The sequence below is a fragment of the Rhincodon typus genome, chromosome 23 (assembly GCF_021869965.1).
Source record: "Rhincodon typus isolate 14 chromosome 23, sRhiTyp1.1, whole genome shotgun sequence".
Lineage (NCBI taxonomy): Eukaryota > Metazoa > Chordata > Chondrichthyes > Orectolobiformes > Rhincodontidae > Rhincodon > Rhincodon typus.
Genome location: NC_063354.1, coordinates 18760645 through 18787673, shown reverse-complemented (window position 1 = coordinate 18787673; position 27029 = coordinate 18760645). Strand labels below are relative to the sequence as shown.

The following is a 27029-nucleotide window of genomic DNA, read 5'->3' as shown; positions in this document are numbered from 1 at the left end:
TAGACAAAATTGTTGGGGTTTTTTTTTGAGGCTATTACTGACAAAATTGATAAAGCGGAGTTGATAATGTGTAATGTTTGGATTTTCGAAGGCTGGTTAGAAAAATCAAAGCACTTGGTATAGAAGGCATGGATTAAAGGATTAGAATCAGCAAACAGAGATAGGAATAAATGAGTCATTGTCATATTGACAGATTGTGACTAGTGGAGTACTTCCAGGATCAGTGCTTGGGTCCCAGTTGTTCACAATATTTATGAATGATTTAGACACTGGGACCAAATGTTATATTTCCAAATTTGCAGATGATAAATCAAAGTAGTGTGTGACATGAGGAAGATGTAAAACGTTTTCAGGACGATCTCGACATGATAGGGCAAGAATATGGCAGGTGGAATATATGTGGAAAAATGTGAGGTTATCCACTTTGGTAGGAGAAACAGATGTGCAGCATACTTCTTACACGATGAGAGTATGGAAAGTTTGGATATACAAAGAGACTTTGGTCTCCTTGTCAATAAATCACTGACAGCTAACAAGCAGGTGCGGCAAACTATTAGGAAGGCTAATGGAATGTTAGCCTTTACTGCAAAAGGATTGAGCACAGAAGTGCATGCGAACCTGTTTAGACTGCACTTGGAGTATTGTAAGCAGTTTTTGTCTCTTTATCTCAGGAAAGATATTGTTATCATAGTGGGAGTACAATGAAGCTTCGTCAGACTTGTTCCCTGATGATGGAACTGTCCTAAGAGGAGAGATTGGGCAAGCTGGGCCTGTACTCTCTGGAGTTTTGAACAATGAGAGGTAATCTCATTGAAACATACAAAAATAACTGGGTAGATGCAGATAGGATGCTTCCCGATTGGGGAGCCTAGAATCAGGGCCACAAAAACAGGGGGTCGGCCGGCGGGGGGGGGGGGGGGGGGTTCTATTTAAGTCCAAAGAAAGAAGTATTTTAGTTTACTCAACAAGTGGTGAATCTTTGGAATTCTCTACTCCAGAGGGCTGTCGAAGTCAGAGTAAATTTAAAGTAGAGGTTGATTACATCAATAATAATCAAAAAGTTAAGCGTTGTGAGGATAGTGTGGGCAAAGACATTGAAGATTTCCAGTGCCATGATCATATTACATGGCATAGCAAGCTTGATGGATTGAGTGGCCTATGTTCTATGCTCCTATTACATACCATATATGACTCATAAGACACCTTGCTTTAAAAATAACCAGCTCCCTGTGATGGTGCTGCAAAGTGGACTCACACTGTATTTGAAACATTCACTCAGTTTTTCTTCCACTTATGCTGCCACATGTGCTGAGTTTCTCCTGCACTTTCTGTCTTTATTTCAGACTTCCACCCTCACAGAGTATTTTGCTTTTGTATAGGTTGTGGACATGACTACCCATAATATTCACAATTAGTTGACTGGAGTTTCTAATATAGTAACATTTCAATGCAAGAACGTATAAGATGAATTATAAAATTATTTGAGGCATCGTATATCTGACCAAATTTATGAACAACAAGATTTACCTGTTTGCAGATAAGATCTGGAAGAGGATAAATTGCACGAGGCTTGATATGGCAAAGCATCAGAGAACAACAAATTTGCTAATTCCTGCCAAGGGAAAAGTAGACATTAATCATTGGTCTCAGGGACTCCATGACCCATTTTCTGAGCATCTCTCAAAACATGCACATAAATTAATTAGCATGCACAGAACTAATACTTTCCAAGTACTGAACAACAGTCTTTTGAAAACAGTTAAAATGATTGGTAAACTATTTTGATTGAACCTAGACTCAAGAACGTAAATACCTCTGCAGTTGTTCGGACCCTCCGATATAGGGCATTTCCATGAAGCACATCTGGAGGCCCACTAAAAACTAGCAAGAAAAAAAATGCATTAAATAATCAAAAGCTACACAACAGGAAACTATAAACATTTTATAACCATTTTCTTTTCTGTTTCAAGTCATATAACAATTTAAAAATTAGGCATGCAAATTATCCTAGATATTTAGATATTTAATAAAGGACTAATTTAAATCATGAAAATACCTACAAAGAAACACTGCCAGGTAAGGAAAAGAGATTTGTGGTGCATGAAATAAACTTGAGCATCAACATTCTGGAATATTCAATGAAAATAATGAAAGAGCCTACTTCAACATTCTCTCTTTTGGTAATATCTGACTCTGAAGGTTGATCCTCAAATATTCTTCAACAGCCAGAATGGAGTACAAAAATGACTATAAACAATCATAATGGACAGAATATAATACAAGAGATGGGGGTTCTGCCTATCAGTTGGACAATTATCTTCAGAACAGCCAACTCTGTTACGAGGTAATTACAAACCTACCCAGTCAACGTTGGGTCTCCCATGCAATTAAGTCCTGAGCAATGCAGACATCCTATCACTTAGTGCTATGTGCCAATGCTAGGCCAGCAGCTCTCCAGCACCAGCAATGTCAACATGAGTGGTGGCCAATACTGGCAAAACACCCAGGCCTGCAGGAGGCATTGACCATGGATTTCTAGATGAAGAAGGTAAGTGCAGTTGGATTGGGAGTTGCAGGGAGGAGGTGGGGTTTGGAACTGGGCTGCTCAATTAGATATGGACTGGTTGAGAATGAAGAACCCCACTCCCCACATCATTAGATCAAGGATTTACTAGGCTGTCTTCCCACATGGTGTGTCCTCTATCCATCACTGTTTAACAAGGTCTTTAAGTAGCCACTTAATGGCCTCACTTGGTCTCCAGGTGAGACTACCCTTCCTGCTCTCAGCTCAATCAGACTGAGGCAAAAAGGTGACTGGGTCCTCACATCTGATCAAATGGTCACTCCTAAACTTGCTACTGGAGATGGATATAAATTCTATGTCACAGTAATGAATTTCTAACAGCCAGGACCTTTTCTCTATTTTTGTTCAGCTATCAATAATCACGAGTATAAATAATAGGCTGGTATTCCTTTTCATTAAGCTGTTATTTCTTCACTTCTCAACTAAATAGCTCTGATGCTATTTCCCATCTTTGCTGAAAGTTGATTTTGCTTCATGTCTTTGTATGTTTCAAAAATACTATCCAAGTAAGATTCTGATTATTATTACTCCTGGCATCTAGATGTCATTGCCTAAGCTCTAGTTTTATCTAATATCACCTGATTAAGTAATTTTACTTCACACTTTATTTAATCCTTTGTTCAAATTCATTACAGCACTGCAATTACACTATTCTTTCCTTTTTCTGATCCATTCTGAAGAGGAGATCTTCATAGGTCACATTCACTGACTTCAGCTTTTGTAAAAAAAAAATCAGTCTTGCTGGTCTATTTCTTTCTCCAACGTCTTTTGGCAATGAGGATTAAAATTTCCTTTTTTAGGTTGTACTTTCTAATTGATCGTCATGACTTACCTTTTTTAAAATCGTTCCACATTTTCATCTTAACCACATGATGCTTTCTTTGCTTTTTTGACAGTCATGGCCTTACTTGATACAACATCATTGTTTGCTCCAAGCCTTTACACAATGTCAATTGTCATCATAATATCATTGTCTTCAAATGACTTTTTAATCTGTATTTTTCCAAGACATTTTGGCCTATTTGTTTAATCTGGTAATATAGCAAAGCTCCTTTGTATCACAACCAACAGTCATAACTGATGTAATTATGATCTCATCCACAAATCATTGTGATTCAAAAATCTAATTTACCTAAACTCAAGTGGAGACAACCATATCTTAGATTGTTTTGTAGTGGAACGCAAATTACATTCAGAATAACTCTGTAGGAGGAGCGTCAAAAGTTTCATGGAGATTTTCCAGAAGACAGAAGATAAACCTATACCTAAACCTAAACCTATAATTTGTATTTTTAGCAATGCTTTAAGAAAACTTTACTTCATTTCTACAGAATGTCTTCATACATTGAATTCAGTTACATACTGAAACTTAGAAATATTGCATTTTTTATGAACTTACAACTTCTGTTAAAAATCTCTTCCTTGACACACCTTACCTCTTCCTCTTCAAATCATCAGGAATCATTTTAAATGGTCAACTGATAGTTGGTGAAGGTTAGATTGAGATATTCTGCTCATCAGCAGGATTTTTTAAAAAATTATTCATTCAGAGGAATGTGGACATCACTAAGCTTGGTGAATGTTTATTGCCAATCCCCAAATGCTTGAGACAGTAGTGGTGAGCCACCTTATTGTACTGCTGCAGTACATATGATGTAGGTACATTATTGTGCTATTAGGAAGGGAGCTCCAGAATTTTGACTCAGTGGCACTGAAGGAACAGCAAAATATTTCCAAAACAGCCCTGAGTGGCTTCGAGGGGCCTTGTAGTTGGCGCATCTACTGTTCTGTCCTCCTAGACAGTAAAGGTGACAGATTTGGAAGATGCTGTTGAAGATAGCTTGGTGAGTTGCTGTAGTGCATTTTGTAGATGGTATACACTACTACCACTGTGTATCAGTGGCAGTGAATGTTTAAGGTAGTGGATAGGGTGTCAATCAAGGGGATGCTTCTCTTCAATAACGTTGAATTTAAAGTGTTGCTGGAATTGGACTCATCCAGGAGGGTATGCTATCAGACTGATTATTTAAGTAGAGCAGATAGTAAACAGGCTTTGGGGCGTTACTCACCAAAAAATTCCCAGCCTCTGACTTTTTCTTGCAGCCACTGTATTTATATGGCTAGATCAGTTTGGTTTCTGATTAACAAAAACTTCCAGGACTCTCTTTTGTTGGAAACTGTAATTATCCATGATTTACATGGTGCAAATGTTGGTTGTCACTTAACTGCCAAAGTCTGGATGTTATCCAGGTACTGCTGCTTACAGACACCACTGCTTCTATAGCGGACGAATTGCTACAGATGACAAACTTTGCTGCATTAATTTCTCCAAATACTGTCAATATCCTGGGACAGAGATGATTGACTAACAACGATAACTATCTTCCTTTGTGTAACGTATGACTCCAGTTTTACTAGGGCTCCTTGATGTCACGTTCAGTCACCTTCTGACTTGATGTCAAGAACACTCAAGTCTCATCTCAACTTTTGATTTCAGCACTCCTTGTCTGTGCTTGGACCAAAGCTGTAATGAGGTCAAGAGCTGCGTAGCCTTGATGGAACCCAAACTGAGCATCACTAAACAAGTTATTGCTGAGTAAGTGCCACTTGATAGCATTGTCAATGACACCTTCCATCACTTTGTTGATGATTGTGAGCAGACTAATGGGGTGCTAATCAACCAAGTTGGATTTCTTCTGCTTTTTGTAGACAGGATAGAGCTGGGCAATGTTCCACACTAATGAGTAAATGCTAGCGTTGTAACTGAAATTGAACAGCTTGGATCAGTTAGCTTCAGAACATCAGTCTTCAAAAGAATTCCTGGAATGTTGTCATAGATTGAGTATCCAATCAAATCGGCTGAAGAGTTCATCTGTGATGTTGGAGTCCTGAGGGACTGTGCATTATCCTGATTACTTGCCTTCCTATTTTTGTCTCAACCACAAACTTAGTAATAGTACAGTCACAATGTCACCAAGTCATTAATATGTTGTAAATAACTGCTGCCCCAGCACTGATCCTTGCGGTACTATACCAAGTTAAAATGTCTTCTTGAAGATGTCTCCTTTATCCCACTTCTCTGTCTTCTATTAGTTGTCCAAACCTCCATCAAAGCTAATATACTACTCCCAACACAAAGAGTTCTTATCTTATTAAGGAGCCTTATGGACAATATCTTACAGAATGCTTTTTGGATCTGCAAATGTATCATATCTATACATTTGTCTTTATCAATCCAGCTTGCTAACTCCCTGAGGAATTCTAATAAATGCATCAGGTATGATTTCCCATTTATCAAGCCATGATGACTTCTTGATTATCTTATGTATTTCTAAATGGTCTACTATTGCATCCTTTATAATAGATTCTATTAGTTTCCCAGTGACCAATATTAAGATAGTTAATAGCATGTCAACAGTTAACAGATTTTTTTACCTCCCTTCCTTTTCAAGTAAAGGTACTATATTGATAGCTGTCCAATCCACTGGGGCATTCCTGGATTTAAAGATTCTAGGAAGATTAATACCAGTGCATTCACTATCTCTGTAGCTGCTTTCTTTAAAATGCAAAGGTGAAACCCATCAGGTTAAGGGGACTTGATGGTCATTATTTCCATTAGTTTCCCTAGTACTTTCTCCTCTAGTGATAGTTATTGTGATTATTTCTATTCCCTCAACCCAACCCCTTTAGCCCTTGATCATCTAGTATTTTTGAAATGCTCTTAAGTATCCTCTACCATGAAAACTGATGCAATGTAATTATTCAATTCCTCTGCCATCTCCTGGTTCCCAACTATTATTTCCCCAGCCCTGTTCTATAAGAGGACTATGTTCACTTTGGTCTCTGTCTTCTTTTGTATACATTTAGAGAAGCTCTTACTGTCTGTTTTCATATACTTGCTAATTCATTCTCTCCCATTTTTCGGTCATTTTTGTTGGTTTTTAAAACTTTCCCAATCCCCCAGTATACTAGTAATATTTGCCACATTGTTTTGTTTCTTTTCTTTCAGCTTTATATATCTGTAACCTCCTTGTTTAACCATGGTCGATTCATCGTCTTGCTAGAACTAATCTTCATCACTGGGATATATCACTGCAAGTCATGAACTATTTTCTTAAATGTCTGCCATTGCTCATTAACTCTTTTTTCTACTACTCTCTGTTCTCAATCCACTGAGCCAACTCTGCCCTCATCCTTACTAAATTAGCCATATTTATGTTTAGCACAATTGTTTCCAAACCAAGTTTCTCACTCCCAAACCGAATGTTATTATCATTATTCCCAACAGGATCTTTTACTCTGAGATCACTTATTCAACCGGCCACATTACACATTATCACATCCAATAAAGCCTGATCCCTAGTTAGATTTACTGCATACTGTTCTCAGAAACTGTCCCAACTACACTCTTATGAATATTTCGCCTTGTTCATCTTGGTCAATTTTATTTTCCTAACCTACATAAAGATTAAAGTCACTCCTGATTAAAGTACTGTCTTTTTACATATCCTCAATCTCTTGGTTTTCTCTGTCCTACAGTGTAGCTACTTCTAGACGGCCTACAGACTACTCCCAGCAGCATGTTCTTCCTCCGTGTATTCTAGATGTACTCTACCTCTACCCATATCGACTCTACATCATTTGATTCCAGATAATTTCATGTTTTCATACAACAAAGCTACCCTCTACACTTTCAGCCTGTCCTTCCAAATAACCCTGATATTTTGTTCCCATTTTGGTCTCCTTGTAACTATAAGATCTACAACCATTAACCTGTAATTGTGCTGTTAATTCACTCATTTTGTTTCAAAGACTGTGCATATTTAAGTAAAGAGCCATTCATTTGTCTTCTTTTAAAAAAAAAACGTCTCCCCCACTTTGACCCTATTTACAGCTTTTTTGTTTACTGCTTTTACACTCTGTCCCTTCTTGTCCCACTCTGGAATCATTATCAACATAGTTGTCCTGTAAAGCCACCACATTTTTTTGCTTTGTAAATCTACATATCCCTCTTTCGAACCCTCCCCAACCCCCAAAATTAATTTAAAGTTCTGTTTACAGATGTAAGAATTCAATTCACAGTACACTGGTCCCAGAACAGTTCAATTGAAGCCCATCCCGTAAGAACAGCTCCCTTCGACCTAGTACTGGTACCTGTGACCAATGATCTGAAGCCTATTTCTACCACATCACTCTTTAAACCACACACATAACTCCTTGACACAATTTACAACATTGCTCAGGTAATAATCCTGAGATTATTACTTTGGAGATCCAATTTTTAGGTTAGCTCCTAACTGTTCAAAGCTTTTCAGCAGAGCCTCCTTTTCAGTATATCAATATCGTTGATACTGACAATATCCAATCAAGATGGCGGTAGCGTAAGACGCTCCTTCTGGAGCTCCTCTCCTCCGCCCACTCCGTTTTTTTTCTATCCCCTTAGCCCAGGAGGCAAATCCTGGAGCAGCCACAGATGCAGCAAGCCAGCTCCAGAGCAGCGCAGGGGGAGAGAGTCCCGGAGCAGCAAGCCCGGGCTAGAGACCAGCAGGAGGGAATCCTGGAACTTACCTTGGAGCAGCTGAATGCTGGTACGGAGCGGACTGGAGCAGAGATGGTTGTTGGACTGGGGTCTGGCGTGCGCAGTCAGGCCACGTGCAGAGGCTCTGCGCTGAGCTGCTACAACGTAAAGTTTATTTGAAATTTTTCCCTGATTGTAATGTCAATCCTTTAACGATGTCTTACTTCTATTTTTTTTTTTAAACTCAGTAAAGTAATGCAACTACTTTTTATTTCTCTTTTGTATCCAAGGTTTGTACCTAGGTACTGTACCTAAGATGGCTCCGCAAGAGGCAGACATTGTAAAAGCTTTTTACTGTACTTTTGCAATGGAATACACGTGACGATAAAGGACATTCTGATTCTTATTCTGACGTGGTCAAACAACTGGAGTCGCCTCTTCCCTCAAAGTTCCTCTCTAACCCTGAGGAGATGTCCTTAACACTGGCAGAAGGCAAATAACACAGACTTTGGGACTTGCTCACAGCTGCATGGAACAGAATCTATCCCCCCCAATTATACCGTTCACTACCACTACCATATTCCTATTTCCTTCATCACTTGCCCATCACCATTCACAATTTGATTTGGCAGAATTACAGATAGTAGATCTACTGGTTGAGGGGTCACTTTGCCCTGTCTATCACATCCTACTTCTGTTGTTTGGCTAGCATGTCTTCTGGTGTTGCAGCCAACAGGTTGACCTCTCATTTTAAGGCGTGCCTGGTGCCAATCCTTGTATGTCCTCTTGCACTTGTCATTGAATCAGGGTTGATCCAATAGTTTGATGATTATAGATTACGGTAGAAGACAATTTTAATGCTACTGATCACCCACATTGCCAGAATTGCTACATCTATTGCAATCTATCCCAATCAGCACAGCGACGGTGCCATCCAAGGTGACATAAGGTATCCTCAATGTTAAGATAGGGCTTGGCTTCCACAAAGACTGTGCAGTAGTCGCTCCTATCATTATGGCCATTTACAGATTGCAAACGATGTGGTTAAGTAGATTTTCCCCTCTTGTTGGATGTCTCAGCATCTGCTGCAGACCCAACCTAACAGCTGCGTCCTTTAGGACTCGACCAGCTTAGTCCATAATGGACTCTTTGTGATCAACATTGAAGCCCCTATCCTGGGTATATTCTGTGCCCTTGCCAACTTCCATGCTTCCTCCAACTGGTGTTCAACCTGTAGCAGTACTGATTCATCAGCTGAAGAGGAAGGAAGGGGGCAGTAAGTGGTATTCAGCAGGAGGTTTCCTTGTCTATGTTTGACCTGATAGCAGAATCTTCATGAGACCCAGTCACTGCTGAAGTCTCTTAAAGCAACTCACACCCAACCGCATTCAAACTGTGTTGCCACCTATGTTGGATCAGTCTTGCCAGCGGGACAGAACATACAGGACTGGATGGTGATGGTGAAAGTTTTATATTTATTTAAGTAATCTCACAGATCTTGCTTTTCTCAGACACAAGATGCATTTTACATAAAATAACTTGCATTTATATTGCACCTTTAACATAATAAAACATTCAAGCGTTTTCTCTGGAGCATTTCAAACAAATACTGACAGTGGCACATGAAAGAGATATTTAGGCAGGTGATCAAATATTTGTTCAAAGAGAGAGGTTTTAGGCATGGGGAGTTCAGAGAAAGTTTCAACTCATTTGGGAAAGTGTGCTGATACTTGTATCCCAATAATGGTTTAATGAAAATAAGCAAAGTCCTCTATTTACCTGTGTGATGGAATCAGGTTAACAGAAAATACAATGCATAATAATAACTGCTATTTCCTACTAAAAAATAAATACTAACCACAAGAAAATGTTAATGAACTATCAATGTACAGCTCTATTTTAAACTCCTTTTAAAATCCTGATGCACAAACAGACACACATCAAAACACTGATGTTATATGTTGGGGAATAAAACACTGAGGAAACATAGTTCAACAGCACCAGTCCACAGGATCGATGAAATGCTCCTTTTGCTTCCCAAGATTCTGTTCTCCAGATTCTTTCACTTCTTCTCAGGATACAAAGGGAAATTAGTATTCTAATTACAAAGTCTATGAGTTGAAGTCAACGGTTTATAGCAACTGGTAGGAGAAAATCACTAGTATTCTTCAGTTATTTTTACTGCAAAAATGTAGAGAGACAGCCAGTAAGCTGGAGAAGGTCTCAATCTCTCTCATTTACACACACTAGGTTTGTAGCTCTCCAGGAACCAGAGAGTTGTCATCAGGCCGATGACCTCTGGTATCCACAACTGGTCAGACCAAACAGCAATCTCTTGCTAGTCAGATCTCATTGTGTACGTGCACCACACTGAGTTTCAGTAACTTGATTTCAAAAGTGCAGCAATTCCTTCCACAATCCTTGGTTTAAAATAGTCTTTTTTTTCTAGTTTAGTCCACAATTAAGAAGAAAGAAAATTTTTTAAAAGTGCAATATTTAAAGCAGGTAATTCCAGAATTTTGGCACTGACAATTAAAGGTGGTGAAATAACTCCACGAAGGCTGGTGGTATCCCGTCACCATGTCAGCCTTTATTCACATGTACATAGTACAAGACACTGAGCAAGCTAGCACAGAGCCAGCTCCTAGAGTGAACAGAACCTCTACCAATCCTATATACCTGTCAGCTTGGACTCCCTGATTGGACCAGGTTAACAGCCCCAATCTTGGAACACATATTCTACAAGATCCACCTGGATGACTTTACTCCAAGCACTACATCCCTCCCCCTCTAAAACCTGGGAGCCGTTCCTTTTCCTGTAGCTTCTCCTGGGGCGTTTTCACAGCAGATCCGGTTCCTCCGACTCTGCCTTGGATATTGGTGGCATGTGCCAGATCACAGTCCGCCTCTTGTGCCCAGAACGTCTAGGAAGAAATTCTTCTTCAGGTGGTAACGGCATCGAGACTGCGACATTAGCTGCGTCAATCTTGTCCTCACAGGTTTCTTCGATGCTTGGCGGAGGGGGAGAAACCACGGGTTCTGACAGCCTTGCTGGATGTTCTGAGGGGCTGGGTATGTTTTGTTCCTGCCCCAATTGTGAGGTTACAGTTTTCATATGGTCCATGTGCTTGTTCAGGACCACCTCTCCTACCAGAACTTGGTACGTCATGGGACCTGACCTCACATCGACCCTGCCTCTTACCCATGCAGGGCCATTCCTGTGGTTTCAACACCAAACTTCGACCCCTGAAGTAGACTGCCTCTCTTGCTTAGAGGAGTCATGTGTCTGGCACTGGCATTCTTGATGCCATTTCACACCCCACCCCAGGTCAGGGAAGATCAGGTTTAACCTGGTGCAGGGTCTTCTCCCCATTAGCAACTCTGCTGGAGCTGTCCACGTAGTTGTAGTCGCGCGTGGGGTGGTCCTATAATCAAACAGGAACCAGGACAGTTTGGTATCTACTGAAGCTGTAGGCTGTTTCTTTAAGCCTGCCCTCAAAGTCTGGGTTGTGCTTTCTGCCAGACCATTAGACGATGGACAGTATTGAGTTTTTCTTACATGCTGAATGCCATTAGACTTTAGAAAATATTCAAATTACCTACTGGTAAATGATGGCCATTGTCTGTGACCAACACCTCCAACATTTCTGGGAGTCCGTGTATTGCAAAAGATGCTCACAACTTTTCAATCTTTATCCCGTGTTTGATGAATGAACTCTGTACACGTCCAACCATTTTGAATGGTCGTCCACAACATCTAAAAACATAGAGCTCATGAAGCGACCTGCATAGTCAATGTGTAACTGAGTCCAGGGTTTATGTGGCCACCCCACGAATGTGGGAGAGCTACTGGTGGTAATTTTGTCTATGTTGGCACTCAGGGCACTACCCCACAAACGCAACCACATCTGCATCCAATCCTGACCACCAGACATAACTTCTGGCCAACATCTTCATACTAGAAACTCCTGAATGATCCTGGTGGAGTTCAGCCAATATTTGCTGGCGACTTTTGCTCAGGACAATCACTCTTGCTTCCCATAATACTATGCTGTCTTCTACAGGGATCTGGTCTTACCAGGTCCAGAAAAGCTTCAATTCTAGTTGTGATGGCCCTTTGGTTTCCCTTATCACCACCAGCTGTTTTAATTTTGCCAGGACGGGATCTTTTTGTGTACACAGTCACAGGTATCAGCTGTCAGCAGGAAGGGTGTCTAGAAAATTTAAAACTATAACGGACTCTTCTAGTGGCGGTACCACCGGTGGTGTATCTGCCAGCGGGAGGCAGCTCAACGCATCCACATTGTAATTTACGTACTCAGAATAAGAGCCCACTGCTAAATTCAACCTGAAGCAGTGGGTGGCACAGCCCTATCCTCTTTATGTTGCCATTGCAGGGGTTTGTGGTCTGCTACTACTATAAATTTATGTCCATAAAGGTACTGGTGGAACTTTTTCACACCAAAGATGACAGCCAATCCTTCCTTCCCTATCTGGGTGTATCTTCATTTGGTATCAGCCAAAGTCCGTGAAGAATATGCTATCGGGCATTCCTCTCCATTGAGCCATCGATGCGCCAACACTACCAAGAAACTGTATAGAGAAGCATCATATGTCAGCACCACATCTCGCTTGGGCTCATAGTATGCAACACCACAGGTGGCGACAGCTACTTCTTCACTTCCCTAAAAGCCACATCTTGGCTATGAGACCATTTCCAAGCTGACCATTTCACAACAGCAGATGTAAGGGTGCCAGAATGGAGGCCAAGTAACATATGAATTTTCAGTAATAATTCACCAGTTCAAGGATAGACCTAAGCTCCAGTACAGACGTGGGAGCCGAAGCACCTTAGATTTCCCTTACTTTATCCTTCAATAACCAGTCTAGTGACTCTGTAGCCCAAGTAGGTCACTTGGGGTGCCTGGAATACAGTTTTTCCTCCTGACACATATCCCCACATAATAGAAAAGTTTATGCATTATGTCCAAGTTCTCTAAATGCTCTTATTGGTCTTCCCTGTCATTAGATAAATGGTGACCTAGGATAGACCTTGCTCTCCATCATCCACTGAAAAATGGCACAAGCTGATGATACCTCAAAAGGCAGTCTTGCATATTGGTACACTCTCTGACAGACAAGAATTCATCCTCATCTCACTTCTACAGGATCATGCCTTCACTCTGAGGCCATGTCCTCGTATCCTATTCTCTCTTCCATACAGAAACATGTCCAGGCCTTTCACGCATGGCAGCAGAGTTTTGGATAACCTAAAGTTTAGGGAGCAACAATCTGGAAGTGCTGTAGATGTCATCTTAGGGCCAAGTAGGACACAAAGATCACAAACAGCCTTGTTTAGTCTCAGAAAGTGAGCGCTTTAACAGTTTATTTAGTATGGTTCACTTTTAGAACAACTCCACCCAAATTTCAACTTTTTTTTAGTCACGATCCCTGGAAGCTGAATAAGTGACCAAGCAATTTTAGACCATACAAAATACTTGGCGGCACGGTGGCTCAGCGGTTAGCACTGCAGCCTCACAGCATCAGGGACCCAGGTTCAATCCATCCTCGAGCGACTGTCTGTGTGGAATTTGCACATTCTCCCCGTGTCTGCGTGGGTTTCCTCCAAGCACTCTGGCTTCCTCCCACAGTCTAAAGATGTGCACGTTAGGTGGATTGGCCATGCTAAATTGCCCGTAGTGTTCAGGGATGTGTAGCTTAGGTGCGTTATAAGGGGATGGGTCTGGATGGGATGCTCCAAGGTTCGGTCTGGACTTGTTGGGCCGAAGGGCCTGTTTCCACACTGTAGGGACTCTAAAAAAAAAGGAACAGGAGAAGGCTATTCAGCCCCTCGAGCCTGCTCTGCTATTCAATAGGATCACAGCAGATCTGACATTCCTCTCAAGTCCACTTTCCAGCCCTTTTCCCCATAACATTTGATTCCCCGACTGATCAAGAATCTATCTGTTTTACCTGTATTAGTTCCACTGTAAGAGGCCTTTCTTCCAAAATAAAAACAACATTGACCTTTCTTTCAATTTTTATAAACAGAAGCCAAGTGTGACAAAATACAACAGTATGCAATATCCTGGCTACTTCAGATGCAGATTCCTGGTGGCAGAGTCAAGTTTGGGCCCTTTCGGTATTCAGCAGCTTCAGTGGCACCTGCATTGGCGAGGTCCGGCAAGGGCATTGGTGGAAGCGAAAGGCACCAAAAAGTGGCAACTTTTGTTCCAGCAGCACAGCGAAGGAGCCACCAGGCTCATGGCCCATGATGAAGCACTTAACAAGAAAGATTGTAAACTTGGCCACTTCCTTTATTTCTTCATTTTTTGTCCTTTATATTCTATGTTTTGCTTTATTTTTCTGTGTTTTACAATAATGCCAGAGAGTGGCGACCCTATACAACACTTTTCACTTTATTTTGTAACAAGATACACGTGACAATAAATAATTCAAATCAAATACTCCAAGCTCATGATCTCAGCATCGGGAAGATGTTAAGCTGAGACCAACTGCTTTCGACACAAGGAGGAGATTTAATTGCAGGCCATGATAAATCATCTCCCAGCACATAGTATCCAAGACCTGGGAGAAACTTTTTACAACTGTATTCATTTTAAATAAAACATTTTTTCCCTTTCCCTCACTTTATATTCATTGTTTCCATGCATTTAATTTCTATGTTGAATCATCTTTAATCACAAATTCCATAATTTCATAACCATTGATATTCTTTCAGTTTCAGGCACATCTTTCTCTCAAATTTACCATTCCAAGAAAATAAAATTCAGCATGCAAAACAAGAGAAACAACCCATATTTCATCTATCAATCGGCTTTAGAGCTCATTTCCCCAAAGTCTAACCCAGTTATTTGTTTCTTCTCCCCCCCCACCACTGCCGCCAAATCCATTGTTCTTTTCATATTCTTTTTCTCATTGGATTTTCTCTTTCACTTTCACCTGCCTCACGAACACAAGCATGTTTACTGAGTTTTTATTTGCTTTGACATGTGCCCGTTAAAAAGCAGTTGACTACCTATAAAATATACCAAAAGGGAAAAACAAAGCACATCTACAATGTACAAACAATGGAGGATGTGGAAGAGGTCCTGGCTTGATAGGGTATCCACAACAATAGCTTTGAACAAGTCTAGACTGTACATGACATAATTAGAGCAACAAAAATCAAAACCAATCTGTGCTGACTACAAGCTGTAGCTGTACTACATCCTGTTATGTGTCAGTCTGCACTGGCCTTCTGTGTTTTGCAATACATATAGTTACAAAGCAACGATATAGCTTTTCCAGGAGAATTACTGGGTAATATACAAACCCAGTGTGACACTCATACAAAAGTGGCCGTTAGTATCCAGGCTACATAATGTTAACCAGCCAGGTTCAAACAATGCTGTGCTTCCAATATATGCTGGCAAGGCAAATAAAATTATCTAGGCTTCCTATCCATAATTACCATTCACTGACCCTTTTGGAAAGTGCATGTTTGCAGACAGCAAATGAACTATAATCACGATGATCATGGGTAAACTAAATAATAGCTACTGCTTCATTTGCATTAAAAATGCTCAGTCTCATCTCCCTACCTATGCAAAACTGGATTTTCAGCAGTGAGATCAATGAAAGGGAAATACTGAGCCATGATAAACAGTGACCCGTGATGAGTAATTGTTTGCTAAAGATACCTTCACTTTTTGATATTATTGCTCAGCAGATTCAGATTTCACATATAACGATAATAAAGTAATAATTAACAAATTAAATAATAAGTTTATGATTCATTGACTAATTAACTTTCCTACCAAAAAAGAACTGTTATGAGAACTCCAGGGAATTTTTATAACAAGAAAGAAGTGTCTCATAAGAAAAGTTGAGAAAACCTAATCTGGTATATTTGACAAAAGAGTTGCTTAATGTGTGTGATAAAGTGACAACAGGTTCTGATTGTACAAAATTTGTTTCATTTACCACCTTTTGCTACACTCTTACAACTGATCACCGTGCTATAATGTTTGGTCCTGTGTGCCGTTGGTGATCTGAAGACAATGATCAATGACACTGTGTGACAAGATGAGGCAGTACTAAATGAAAATTCACAAATAGATATACTGAAATTTCACGGCTCGCAAAGTACTTTAATATGATTAACTCCATAATAAAATGTAAATATAATGAATGATCCAGCACGGAGTCATCCCAGAGTACCCTTCAAATTAGATGGGAGTACGTTCCAGTTCCATGATATTCCTTATAAATGATATAAATCACCAGGTTGCTTGAATATTATATCAAAATACTTCAATTCTCAAATAAATTAATCAACTTGGGCTTTCTTAACTCAACACAGAATTCAATCAACCAAGTATGAAGACTATACAACATAGACTATCCTTCATTTTGGGAGGGACAGTTAAAGAAATTACCTGAATGAGAATAAGCAATTTTCTTTGATTAATTGAGAGAAAATAATTCATACTGGTTGTTACTGACCTCCCAACTGAGAAGGTCACGACAAACTGGCGGCACTGCATTTACTGTGTGGGGAAATGCACGTTTAGTGACAACTATAAAACAGGAAACCCTAATAGCTTGCATTTACTTTTAGAAACTACCACGTGGAAATTCAGCAGGGAAGTAAAACAGATGGAAGTGGAATGATCACCTATTCTACAATCTTCCTGATATCCCTTTAAAATCCAATGGGTTGAACGACAACTGGCGAATCTGCTACCACCTGCCTTATGTACTAAAGATAAAGAAATCACTCTCTTTTGTTACATACTATATAATGGACATTAGATTATATTGACTCCGTTTACATTTCCTGCTGCCTTGGGGAAAGCAGACAACATAATCAAAGATTCCTCCCACCCAGTTATATTCTCTTCCTCCCACCCAGTTATATTCCCTTCCTCCCTCTTCCATTGGGCAAAAGATACAGAATTTTGACAACATGTACCAACAGATTCAAGAACAGCTTCTTCCACACTTTCAGACTTATGAATGCACCTCTCATATACTCGAGTTGATCTTTCCCTGCACTATCTCTGCATTCTGTTCTATTACCATGGTGTACTTACGTAATGTATGATTTGGCTGGTTAGCACCCAAAACAATACTTTTCACTGTATCTCAGTATATGACAATAAATCAAATATCAGCTTACCAACTATTATTAACTCCTACCTGTCACCTCTTGAATAAGAGTAGCATTCCTCCGAAGCTCCAGGGTAAATTGAGGTGAGCCATGATTACAGACATGCCGCAATATCTTGAGAACCTATCAATAAGCACAAAAATAGAGCTGACTGCTTTCTGAACAGAAGCCAGGAAGTGTCTAACATAGCACAATAGAACCTTTTGTATAATTTTCACTTTGCAACTGAAACGGCCACGAGCCAGCAAGAATATAACCTTTATTTTTATTTGAGATTAACACCCTGTCTGGCTTTTATACAAGCAGCCAAATTATGACACATCTCAGTCAGGTAGTGCACTGTATGTGAGTCAACACAGGGCCAATTTAAAACAAAACTTCTACACTTCATAGTACTGTCTTGCAAGAATTTCGAAATTGGTTTATTTATCAGCTCCTCCTCAATTGTATTTATCAGATAAACATGGAATAAAAATTCCAGAGAGATTTCTAAAAGTCAAGATTCTTATTTCCTTTGGCTCTCACTGGGAACTGCATATTTCCTTTGCTTCATGATATTGCTTTCTAATTTTCAACGGTGCTATTCTATTGGCAATACTTTAAACAAAATAGCACTAAAATTTACACCTTTCATAAATTTTAAACCCAAGGGCTACCAAAAGTGATCTACCAGATTTTCAGGTTGAAGTATCCAATTCAAACAACGTTCCAAACATTCAAAAGAAGATGCAGCATACAAATTAAATATTCCTCAATCCATTATCCACTTCACAGAAGGTACACAAAATGTACATACAGCAATTTCTTGTTTTGTTGATCCAAAAACAACAATTTACATTTACAGAGTGCCGTTAACAAAGTAAAATCTTCCAAAGCACTTTACATTTCTAATTTTATTTTACACCAAACCACAGAAGCATAAATCAACAAAAATAACCAAAGCCCCTGATCAAAGAGGTATATTTTCAGAACATCATATAAGTACAGAGGAGAAGTTAAGAGGCAGAGAGGTTAGCAAGAAATTTCAGAAATATTTAGGCAAATGCAGACCAGGCCACCAATGATGTAATGATAGAAATCAGGACTCACAAGAGGCCAGAATTGGAGGAATGCAGATATTCCAGAACAAATGAGTTAAACATATTGTACCATTTAAAAATAACAGATAAATAAAATCAAGGAAAAGGGATAAGAACTTTGATTACTTATCAAGTGCCAACAGCTGGTAGGCAGGACAGGAATGTAGCAGGTATAGGCAGTAAATTTGTAAATAACATGAGAAATCAGTGGTATGCAAAATAGTGAGGAGGAATGTCTCAGACTACAGGACAATAAAGACGGATTTGTCAGATGGGCAGAAAAGTAGTAAATGGAATTTAAACTAGGAAAGTGTGAAGTGATGCATTTTTGGGGACTAAGAAAGTAAGGAAATACGCAATGAATAGTAGGATCCTAGGGAGTACAGAGGATCAAAGGGACCTTGTTGTCCATATCCGTAGATCCTTGAAAGCAGCAAGACATGTAGATCATAGTTCACAGAAGATCAGAGAATCCTTTTGGCCCAACAAGTCCACACCAACCCTCAGAGCATCCCACCCGGACCCATCCCCCTATAACCCACCTAATCTACCCATCCCTGAACACTATCAGCAATTTAGCATGGCCAATCCACCTAGCCTGCACATCTTTGGACTGCAGGAGGAAACCACAGCACCCGAAGGAAATCCACACAGACACGGGGAGAATGTGCAAACTCCACACAGACAGTCGCCCGAGGGTGGAATTGAACCAGGGTTCCTGGCGCTGTGAGGCAGCAGTGCTAACCACTGAGCTACCTGTTAAGAAGTCATGTGGGCTCTTTTCCTTTATTAGTCAATTTATAGAATACAAGAGTGGGGAGGTTGTGATGGAGCTGTATAAAACATTAGATAGGCAACGGCCAGTGATTGTGTGCAGTTCTGGTTGTTACACTACAGAAAGGATGTTACTGCACGAGACAAGGTGCAGTGGAAATTCACCAGGGTGTTGCCTGGGCTATAGTGTTTCAGTTATGAAGAGAGACTAGATAGGTTCAGATTCTTTTCCTTAGAGCAGAGAAGGTTGAGGGGGCACCTGACTGAGATGTACAAAATTATGGAGGCAGAGACAGGATAGATGGAAAGAAACTTTTGCCTTAATAGAGGGGTCAATAATCATGGGGTACAGATTTAATTTATGGGGCAGAAGGTTTAGGGGGAATTCAAGGAAAAACATTTTTATCCAAATGGTGGCAAGGATCTAGAATTAATTGCCTCAAGTGGTGGTAGAGGCAGGAGCCATCACTACAATGAAGCTTTTAGGTAAACACTTAAAATGCCAATGCGTACGTGACCATAAGCCAAATGCTGAAAAATGAGATTCCAGTAGGTAGCTGCTTGGTAATCAGCTTGGTCGGAATGCATTTTTTGTCCAGGCAAATAATTCTGGGGCAGATGAAAAGCAACGAGTAATTTGCCTGACAACTTGTGGACCCTCAGCTTTTCCAGTTAGTAGGGACCCAACTTTCCCTGAGGCACCAGATACTAAAACCTTTTTAAGAATTGATGGATTTAGCTAAGGAATAATACGACCCCAAGACTCCCTTAATTCTGAGATGCTATTGGTTTTACTCGAAAGATCGAAAATCAGGAGAATCCATACTGGGATTTTTGATGAGGTTAAGGCAGAAGCGTGTGATTTAACTCTTAATGAGATGTTAAGAGACTGTTTGGTACCTGGGATTAATGATGTGACCATGCAAAAGCAACTACTAGCAGAAACCAAACTGGAGTTCAAACAGGCACTACAACTGGTTTTGTTGTTAGAAAATGTGGCATGTGGAACGTATGAGTTACTGGGTATCCCAGGGGAAGTGGACATCCTCGCCAGGCTGACTGAGCTTGGGTAACACCACTTGTATGAAAGCAATTGCATAGAAACAATCAGGACATGTCCTGAACAGAGGGACCTCAGGTCAGCCCACAGCAAAACCCAAAAACAAAGCCAAGCCTCAGCCAAACAGTTAAAATTTTTCTAAGGATCTGGGCCGGCGGACCATTGTAATTGCTGCTGGTATGCATTCTCGAGACAGCAAGAGTCCCACTTGGACTGAATTCAGTGAGAGAACTCTTAGGCCGGTATCCATGAGAGTGCACACCCTGGAAAGTCCACTACAGCTGGTTTGGAACAGTTAAACTGATTAGGGGCATTCAAATCAAAACCAATCAAAATAAACGTCTAGTTAAATGGGCACCCAGTTCTAATAGAGGTTGATGCCGGTGCGACTGTTTCAGTGATCGTAGAACAGTCTTTAACAAAATTCGCTCTGGACTCCAACCCTTAAATTCGCATAAGACCTCGACCAGGCTGAGAAACACTACAGGTTAAGGGTACAACTTTGGTTCCGGTCTCTTACAAGAAGCAGCTGGTTCAGTTATCATTGATTCTAGTAAAAAGCTCAGGTCCAAACTTGATGTGGCGAAATTGATTGGCTCAATATTTCTCGATTAGAAAATGGCTGCCTAGTGAAGTCCTAACTAAATACCGGAAGATTTTCAGGGAGGTTTAGGGACAATCAAAAGGCCAAGGCCAACTTACATGTTGGCCAATAAGCAATTCCATGATTCTTCAAGGCCCACCCAGTACCATTTGCCTTATGAGCAAAAGTAGAGGCAGAAATCAGGAGGCTGGAAAGTGAAAGAATCATCAAACCAGTACAGTCTGCAGAATGGGCAAAGAGGACAGGGTCCCGCCACCCATAGCTTCAGGTCAAACTCAGCAATGGGATCTCATTCTGAGTGCATACAATCACAGGTTGAAACACTGTCTGGGAAGCCAAGCAGTAAATGCAGATGCGTTGAGTTGCCTCCCACTGGCGGATACATCACCTTGGTGCTGCCACTGGAAAAGCTATTCTGGCTTTAAACTTTCTGGACACCCTTCCAGTCACTGCTGACACAAAAAGATCAAAACTAAAATGAAGATGTTGGCCAGAACTTGTGTCTGGTGGCCAGGATTGGATGTGAACATAGGTGCATTGGTGAAGCAGTGCACAGAGCACCAACAAGTACAGAAATTACTGCCAGCAGCTCCCCCACATTCACGGGAATGGCTGCGTAAACCCTAAACTCAGTTATGCATCGACTATGCAGGTTCTTTTACGGGCTCTATGTTTTTCGTCATTGTGGACACCCATTGAAAGTGGACGGACATGCACAGAGTTAATTTGTCAAACATAAGGACGACGATAGAAAAACTGCGAGCATCTTTTGCAATGCACTGACTTCCACAGGTACTGGTCACAGACAATGGGCCATCATTTACCTGCAGGGAATTTGAGCATTTCCTAAAGTCAAATGGCATTCGGCATAAGGACAGCCCCATACCATCTGGTGAAAAGAACAGTCCAAACTTTGAAGGCAGGCTAAAAGAAACAGCCTATAGCTTCACTAGATACCAAACTGTCCCAGCTTCTGTTCCTGCTCCTCTCGCACAACTACAGAGACAGCTCCAGCAAAGTTGCTAATGGGGAGAAGACTCGCACTGTGATATGTGATCATTCTGGAATTTGGGGCTGGGGGGTGGTGAAACGGCATTAGGAACGCCAATGCCGGACACAAGGCTCCTCTAAGCGAGAGAGGCAACTTACTTCCGGAGACGAGGTTTGGTGGTGAAACCACGGGAATGGCCCTGCATGGGTAAGGGGCAGGGTCAACACGAGATCAGGTCCCGTGACATGCCAAGTTCAGGTAGGAGAGGTGATCCTGAACAAGCACGTGGACCACATAAAAGCTATAACCTCGCAAACAAGGCAGGAACAAAACATACCCACCCCTCAGAACATCCAGCAAGACTGCCAGAACCTGTGGGCAAATCCCCTCACCCACCCAGCCTAGTGTCGAAGAAACCTCTGCGGACAAGATGGACACGACAGATGTCACAGCCTCAATGACGTTACCGCCTGAAGATGAGTTTCGGCCAAAATGCTCTGGGCGCAGGAGACAGTCTACGGTCCAGTATGTGCCTCGGTATCTGAGGCAGAGTCAGAGGAACCGGACCTGGTACAAAACTGCCCCAGGAGAAGCTCCAGGAACGGGAACGGGCCTACGTCCCAGGAATTAGAGGGAGAGGGAAATAGTGATTGGAAAGATCTCAGCCAGGTGAACCTCATAGGAGTACGCAGACTGGGGCTGTTAACTTAGTCCAATCAGGGACTCCTGGCTGACAGATATAATCAGGAATGTCAGTTCTGCTCAGTCTGGGAGCTGGCTCTGTGCTAGCTTGGTCAGTGTCATGTACTATGCACGCGTTAATAAAGGGTGACTTCGTAATGGGATACTGGCCTTTTTGGAGTTATTTCAGACTCATTCCTATAAGGAAAGGAAATACAGGGTTATTAATCTCAGGATTTGGAAAAAGAAATGGATGGGAGACTTGGAAGAGTAGGCTATGTAGTTTCTCAAAATATTGTGGAGATTAAATTGAATAACTCCTGAAAGAGGGTGCAGAGCTGTCAATGCTCAATCATTGTACCACATAACAGCTTGCCACCTGCTGTTTTAAATGATTACTGCACAGCCAATACTTCCTGTAATATATAATGCAGACTTTTTTGGGGGTGGCCTAATATTACAAATGCTTGGCCTTACTTACAAATGGGAGGTGTGTTTGAGATTATTAGGATCGCTCATGAACTATTTTATCAGATCTAGACAGAAAGGAGCAGTCTGGGTTGCATCTTCCATCATTTCCTTCTCGTTCTGGTGCTTCTTGAATGATAGGTGCTGAACAAGGCTCTTCTCTCATCATGACCAACATATGTAGCATACAGCAAATCAGCATTAATCTTGATACCAACCTAGCTAAGTAGTGCAGGGCTACTCCAAAGTGGTCCAAGCAGAAGTACTGCATGAGGATATCGATGTTATCTTCTTTCACGTTCCTGTGGCAGCATGACTTGTTGTATGCCTACAATGCAAAGAGGTGGGGGTTCCAGACTAGCTTCATGAATAAAGTTATGAGTTGGTAACTTTGTCACCCATTAGTCTTTGACTTACCATGCCAGCTGAAATACCGAGTGCTTGTGCATAAGGAAACTATGACTGTAGCCAAGATAATTAGTGTGGATGATGCGTTGCCTGCTATTATATGCCTACTGCTCACTAGTGATGTGGAATCCATTCCAGTTCAGAAGGAAAGCAATCCTCATGAGCATTATGCAAAGCAAGGCTCATGAAATCAATAATACCCTACACTAGACGGAAGGCTCCAATCCAAGTAAACTCTCTGGTTCGCTAAGCATGCTTGCCCTTAGCAAGTGGGAATGGGATGAAGCAGTTTCTTTGACATAAGAACCCAAGTGCCACCCTTATGCAAACTATGAGATGAAATGTTGTTTATGTCTCTAGTAGCAGCCTTGCCAATATAAAAGTTTAGAACCACAGTCACCGTGAAAGCCACAGCAATGCTTCTTTATCCTACTGCGTGGTAGCAGCTGAGGTTGCAGGCAGACAGTGGAATTTGAATTCAATAATAATCTGGAAATATGAGTTTAATGATGACCATGAAACCATTGCAGATTGTCAGGAAAAACCCATATAATCACTAATGTCCTTTAGGAAGGAAATCTGCTATCCTTATCTGGCCTGGCCTACATGTGACTCCAGACTCTCAACAACGTGGTTGGCTCTTAACTGTCCTCTCGGCAATTAGGAATGGTGAATAAATGCTGGTCCAGTCATTAACGACCATATCCCATGAATGAAAAAAAGAAATTTGCAGACGTCAGTCCTGGCCTCCTTAGCAAAGTTCAGATAGCTCGGGCATAAGTCAACACTGAAGTTGTGGTAATAAAGTGTCTCTTCAAAGACATTGATGGACATGACTTACCAAATGAGAGACCTTCTCCCCCTCCTTCTTGCAGCAGCCTGTCTTGATCTGTGTAGTTTCTCTTTATTCTCACAGTCATCCTGAATTACAAGAGGAAGCTTACCCGGCCACACACCATTTGAGATCAACTTGTTTCAGCGTAAGTTCTTAAATTTCAGAGTCATAACAATAGAGAAGGTTGCTATCAGCCAACTGAGTCACCAACAAAAAAAACTGCAAGCTCACTTTCTGTAGGTGATTTCAACTTCGGTCAAATATAGGAAAATTTCAAAGATGCACCACCATCTAGAAATACATAGCAATTAACCTGTAAATAGATCACGATTCCTTTAAACAACACTGGTGGGGGCATGGATCCTTCTTTATGCAGAAGTGCTCCACAGAGATGAGAAACTCCGTGTAATGAGCATCTCACCCTTATCCAATGTTATGTGATGTTGCTGGCTGATTACTGTCCGACTATGCTGATCACCAAAAGTGTTCATTTTTGTCAGTCAAACAGTGTGAAGATGAACAAATTGTTTTCCCTGTAGAACTAAGAAATTAGAAAGTACACTGGGCCAAGGACATGTGATGCCAAAAGGAGTGTCACTCACCTTAAGTTTAACATGACAGGAGCTGCTCTGCAGACGCTCCAGCAGGTACTCCAAAAGGCACTGACACAATCCCACAGACTCATGAGAAATTTCTGCAATTTCATTCTGTTAGGAAATAACATCACCGTCCACAGAAAACTTACATCAACCATGAAAGACTGATTATTTTCTCACTGCAGAAAATAAACCAGTGGCTCCAGCTTGATAATATCATGGCTCTTATCCTTAGATTATCATAGACTACAGGGTTGGGTAAATAACGGCAATGATGCCATCCCAAGGAACTTTACAAAGCACTTGGAGCCAAAATACCAAATTAGAAGAGAAAATTTAACAGGAACCATTAAAGGCTGCACACGAAAGGACACAATTTGAAAAAATTTAAAGAAAAGTAAAGAAATAAAGACCTTAGAATTCAATTTTCAGGGCGGGGCCTTAAGTCAAAATCTCTGTCTTTAGTGATAAAACAAAGGTGGCAGTGGTTGGGTTGCGGGGAGAATGTACTAAACTTAGTGTTAGTAGATAAAAGAGAAACTGAAAGTAAGGAAATCTTGAGGAGGTTTCAGAGAAGGATGGAGTGAGACCAATGGAGGGATTAGAAAACAAAACAAGGATTTTAAAGTTGAATGTGTTGGCGATAGGGAGCCAGTAAAGGTCAAAGTCATGGGTGGGCAGCTTAGCAATGCCAGCTAGGAGAGCACTAGAATAAATCAGTTTCAAATGACAACTGATAAGGATTTCAGCCATTGTATGGAGTATCATGGACAGAAAGTCTCAGAGCAGGGATAAAATACACAAGGTGTGATGAAAATAAATGATCTGGCTAAGACTGGATTATGAACAACTGCTTTCAGTACTGAATAGGACAAAAAGGCTTTGTTTGGCCTGCACAAGAGATCAAGGACTGTGATGGAATTAGCATCAATGGCGCAGTGTGTTTTCATAGCCAAGAGCAATGTTTTCTTCTTCTCAACAGGAAGTTACAATTCATCCAATACTTAAAGTGATAGAAATACCTCTCAAAACCAAGGTGCAATTTTTGATGACTCTAGACGTTATTATGTAGAAAAGGAAGCAGAAAGCATTGCTGGGAATATAGTGAGTGTGTCAGGATAGGTGGGAGTGGAATTGTGGAAGGTTAATGCAACAGAACTGGACAATGGAGAGCTGATGAGCACAACTGTAATTGTAATTATGTTTAACTTTGCAAAAGGATGCTCGAAGACAATACAAAATACATCTTGGTCATGGTCACTGACGTTGGCTCAGGAAAAGGTAGAAGTCAGACTGGAAGGATTTTATTACATATGTTGTGGACAGAAGTGGACAGAACTGAAAGGTGATGGGTCATTCAATGACTTTATCCATTCAGAAACAGCCCATTCATGTTGTTTCTCCAGCATGTATGAGTTTGACAACATTTTGCAATTTACTGGAACCAAAAATAATTTGTTGCAAGGATTCAATTTTGCTTCCCAAAGGCACACTAGATAGTTAATCTCAGAAGAAATCCTGAATGCATTAGGCAAGGATACTGGCAATCTCCTCAAACAGATATCCAGGACATGGTACTTCATCATCTGATGTTGCTTTCATCAACATAGGAATCTGCAAAGAAACACAGTGCAAACTTTTTAAAAAACGTAATATAGTTACAACTAAGGCTGCCCAAACTGTTTGCTCATTTTGAACTCCACCCCCGACCCCCCAACCACATAGTTTAAATTAAATAAAGAAACTGGAAGGATTTGGGATTAGCAGTTTGAGGATGCCCATACATCCACATGTTCCCAAAGACCAGACAGTTGAGAGGTGAGGGACTAGGATGACAAGAATGAAAGAAAAATACTGCAGACACTGGAGATCTGAACTAAACCCATGAACCCATCCAACCCTCCTCTCAAACCCTTTCCATTCTCAAACCCTCACCACCAAACCCACCTCTACACCCGTCAAACATCTTACCCCTGCCCCTCCTCTCTACTCACCCTCTCTAGCCCATTTCAACACTCTATCTGAAACCCTCCTCCTACCATCCTCAACCTTCCTCCATGATCTCATCCCTCGTGTTCTCCCATCTTCTCCGTCCCCTCTCCTCCACCCACTTTCCCCATCCCAATCCTCTCCCCCACTCCCCACACTCTCCCCCATCCCCAAAATACACCCCACCCTCTCCCCCTTACTCCCCACACTGACCCCATTCCCTACCCCACCCACCCCCCCTTATTCACCACACTACCCCCTCCCCAC

At 41.1% G+C, this 27029-nt stretch overlaps 1 protein-coding gene across 2 annotated transcripts in view; it reads right to left on the bottom strand.

Annotated features, from left to right (window-relative positions):
• Positions 1-27029, bottom strand: part of tepsin (TEPSIN adaptor related protein complex 4 accessory protein) — a 42468-nt gene that overhangs the window by 14821 nt on the left and 618 nt on the right. For both annotated transcript variants that reach the window (XM_048610897.1, XM_048610898.1), the window contains exons 2-6: positions 26315-26387; positions 24780-24871; positions 17307-17400; positions 1814-1881; positions 1528-1612 (exon numbers count right to left, since the gene is read on the bottom strand). In XM_048610897.1, the coding sequence (XP_048466854.1) occupies positions 1528-1612; positions 1814-1881; positions 17307-17400; positions 24780-24871; positions 26315-26387 (412 nt within the window). The remainder of the gene's footprint in view (positions 1-1527; positions 1613-1813; positions 1882-17306; positions 17401-24779; positions 24872-26314; positions 26388-27029) is intronic.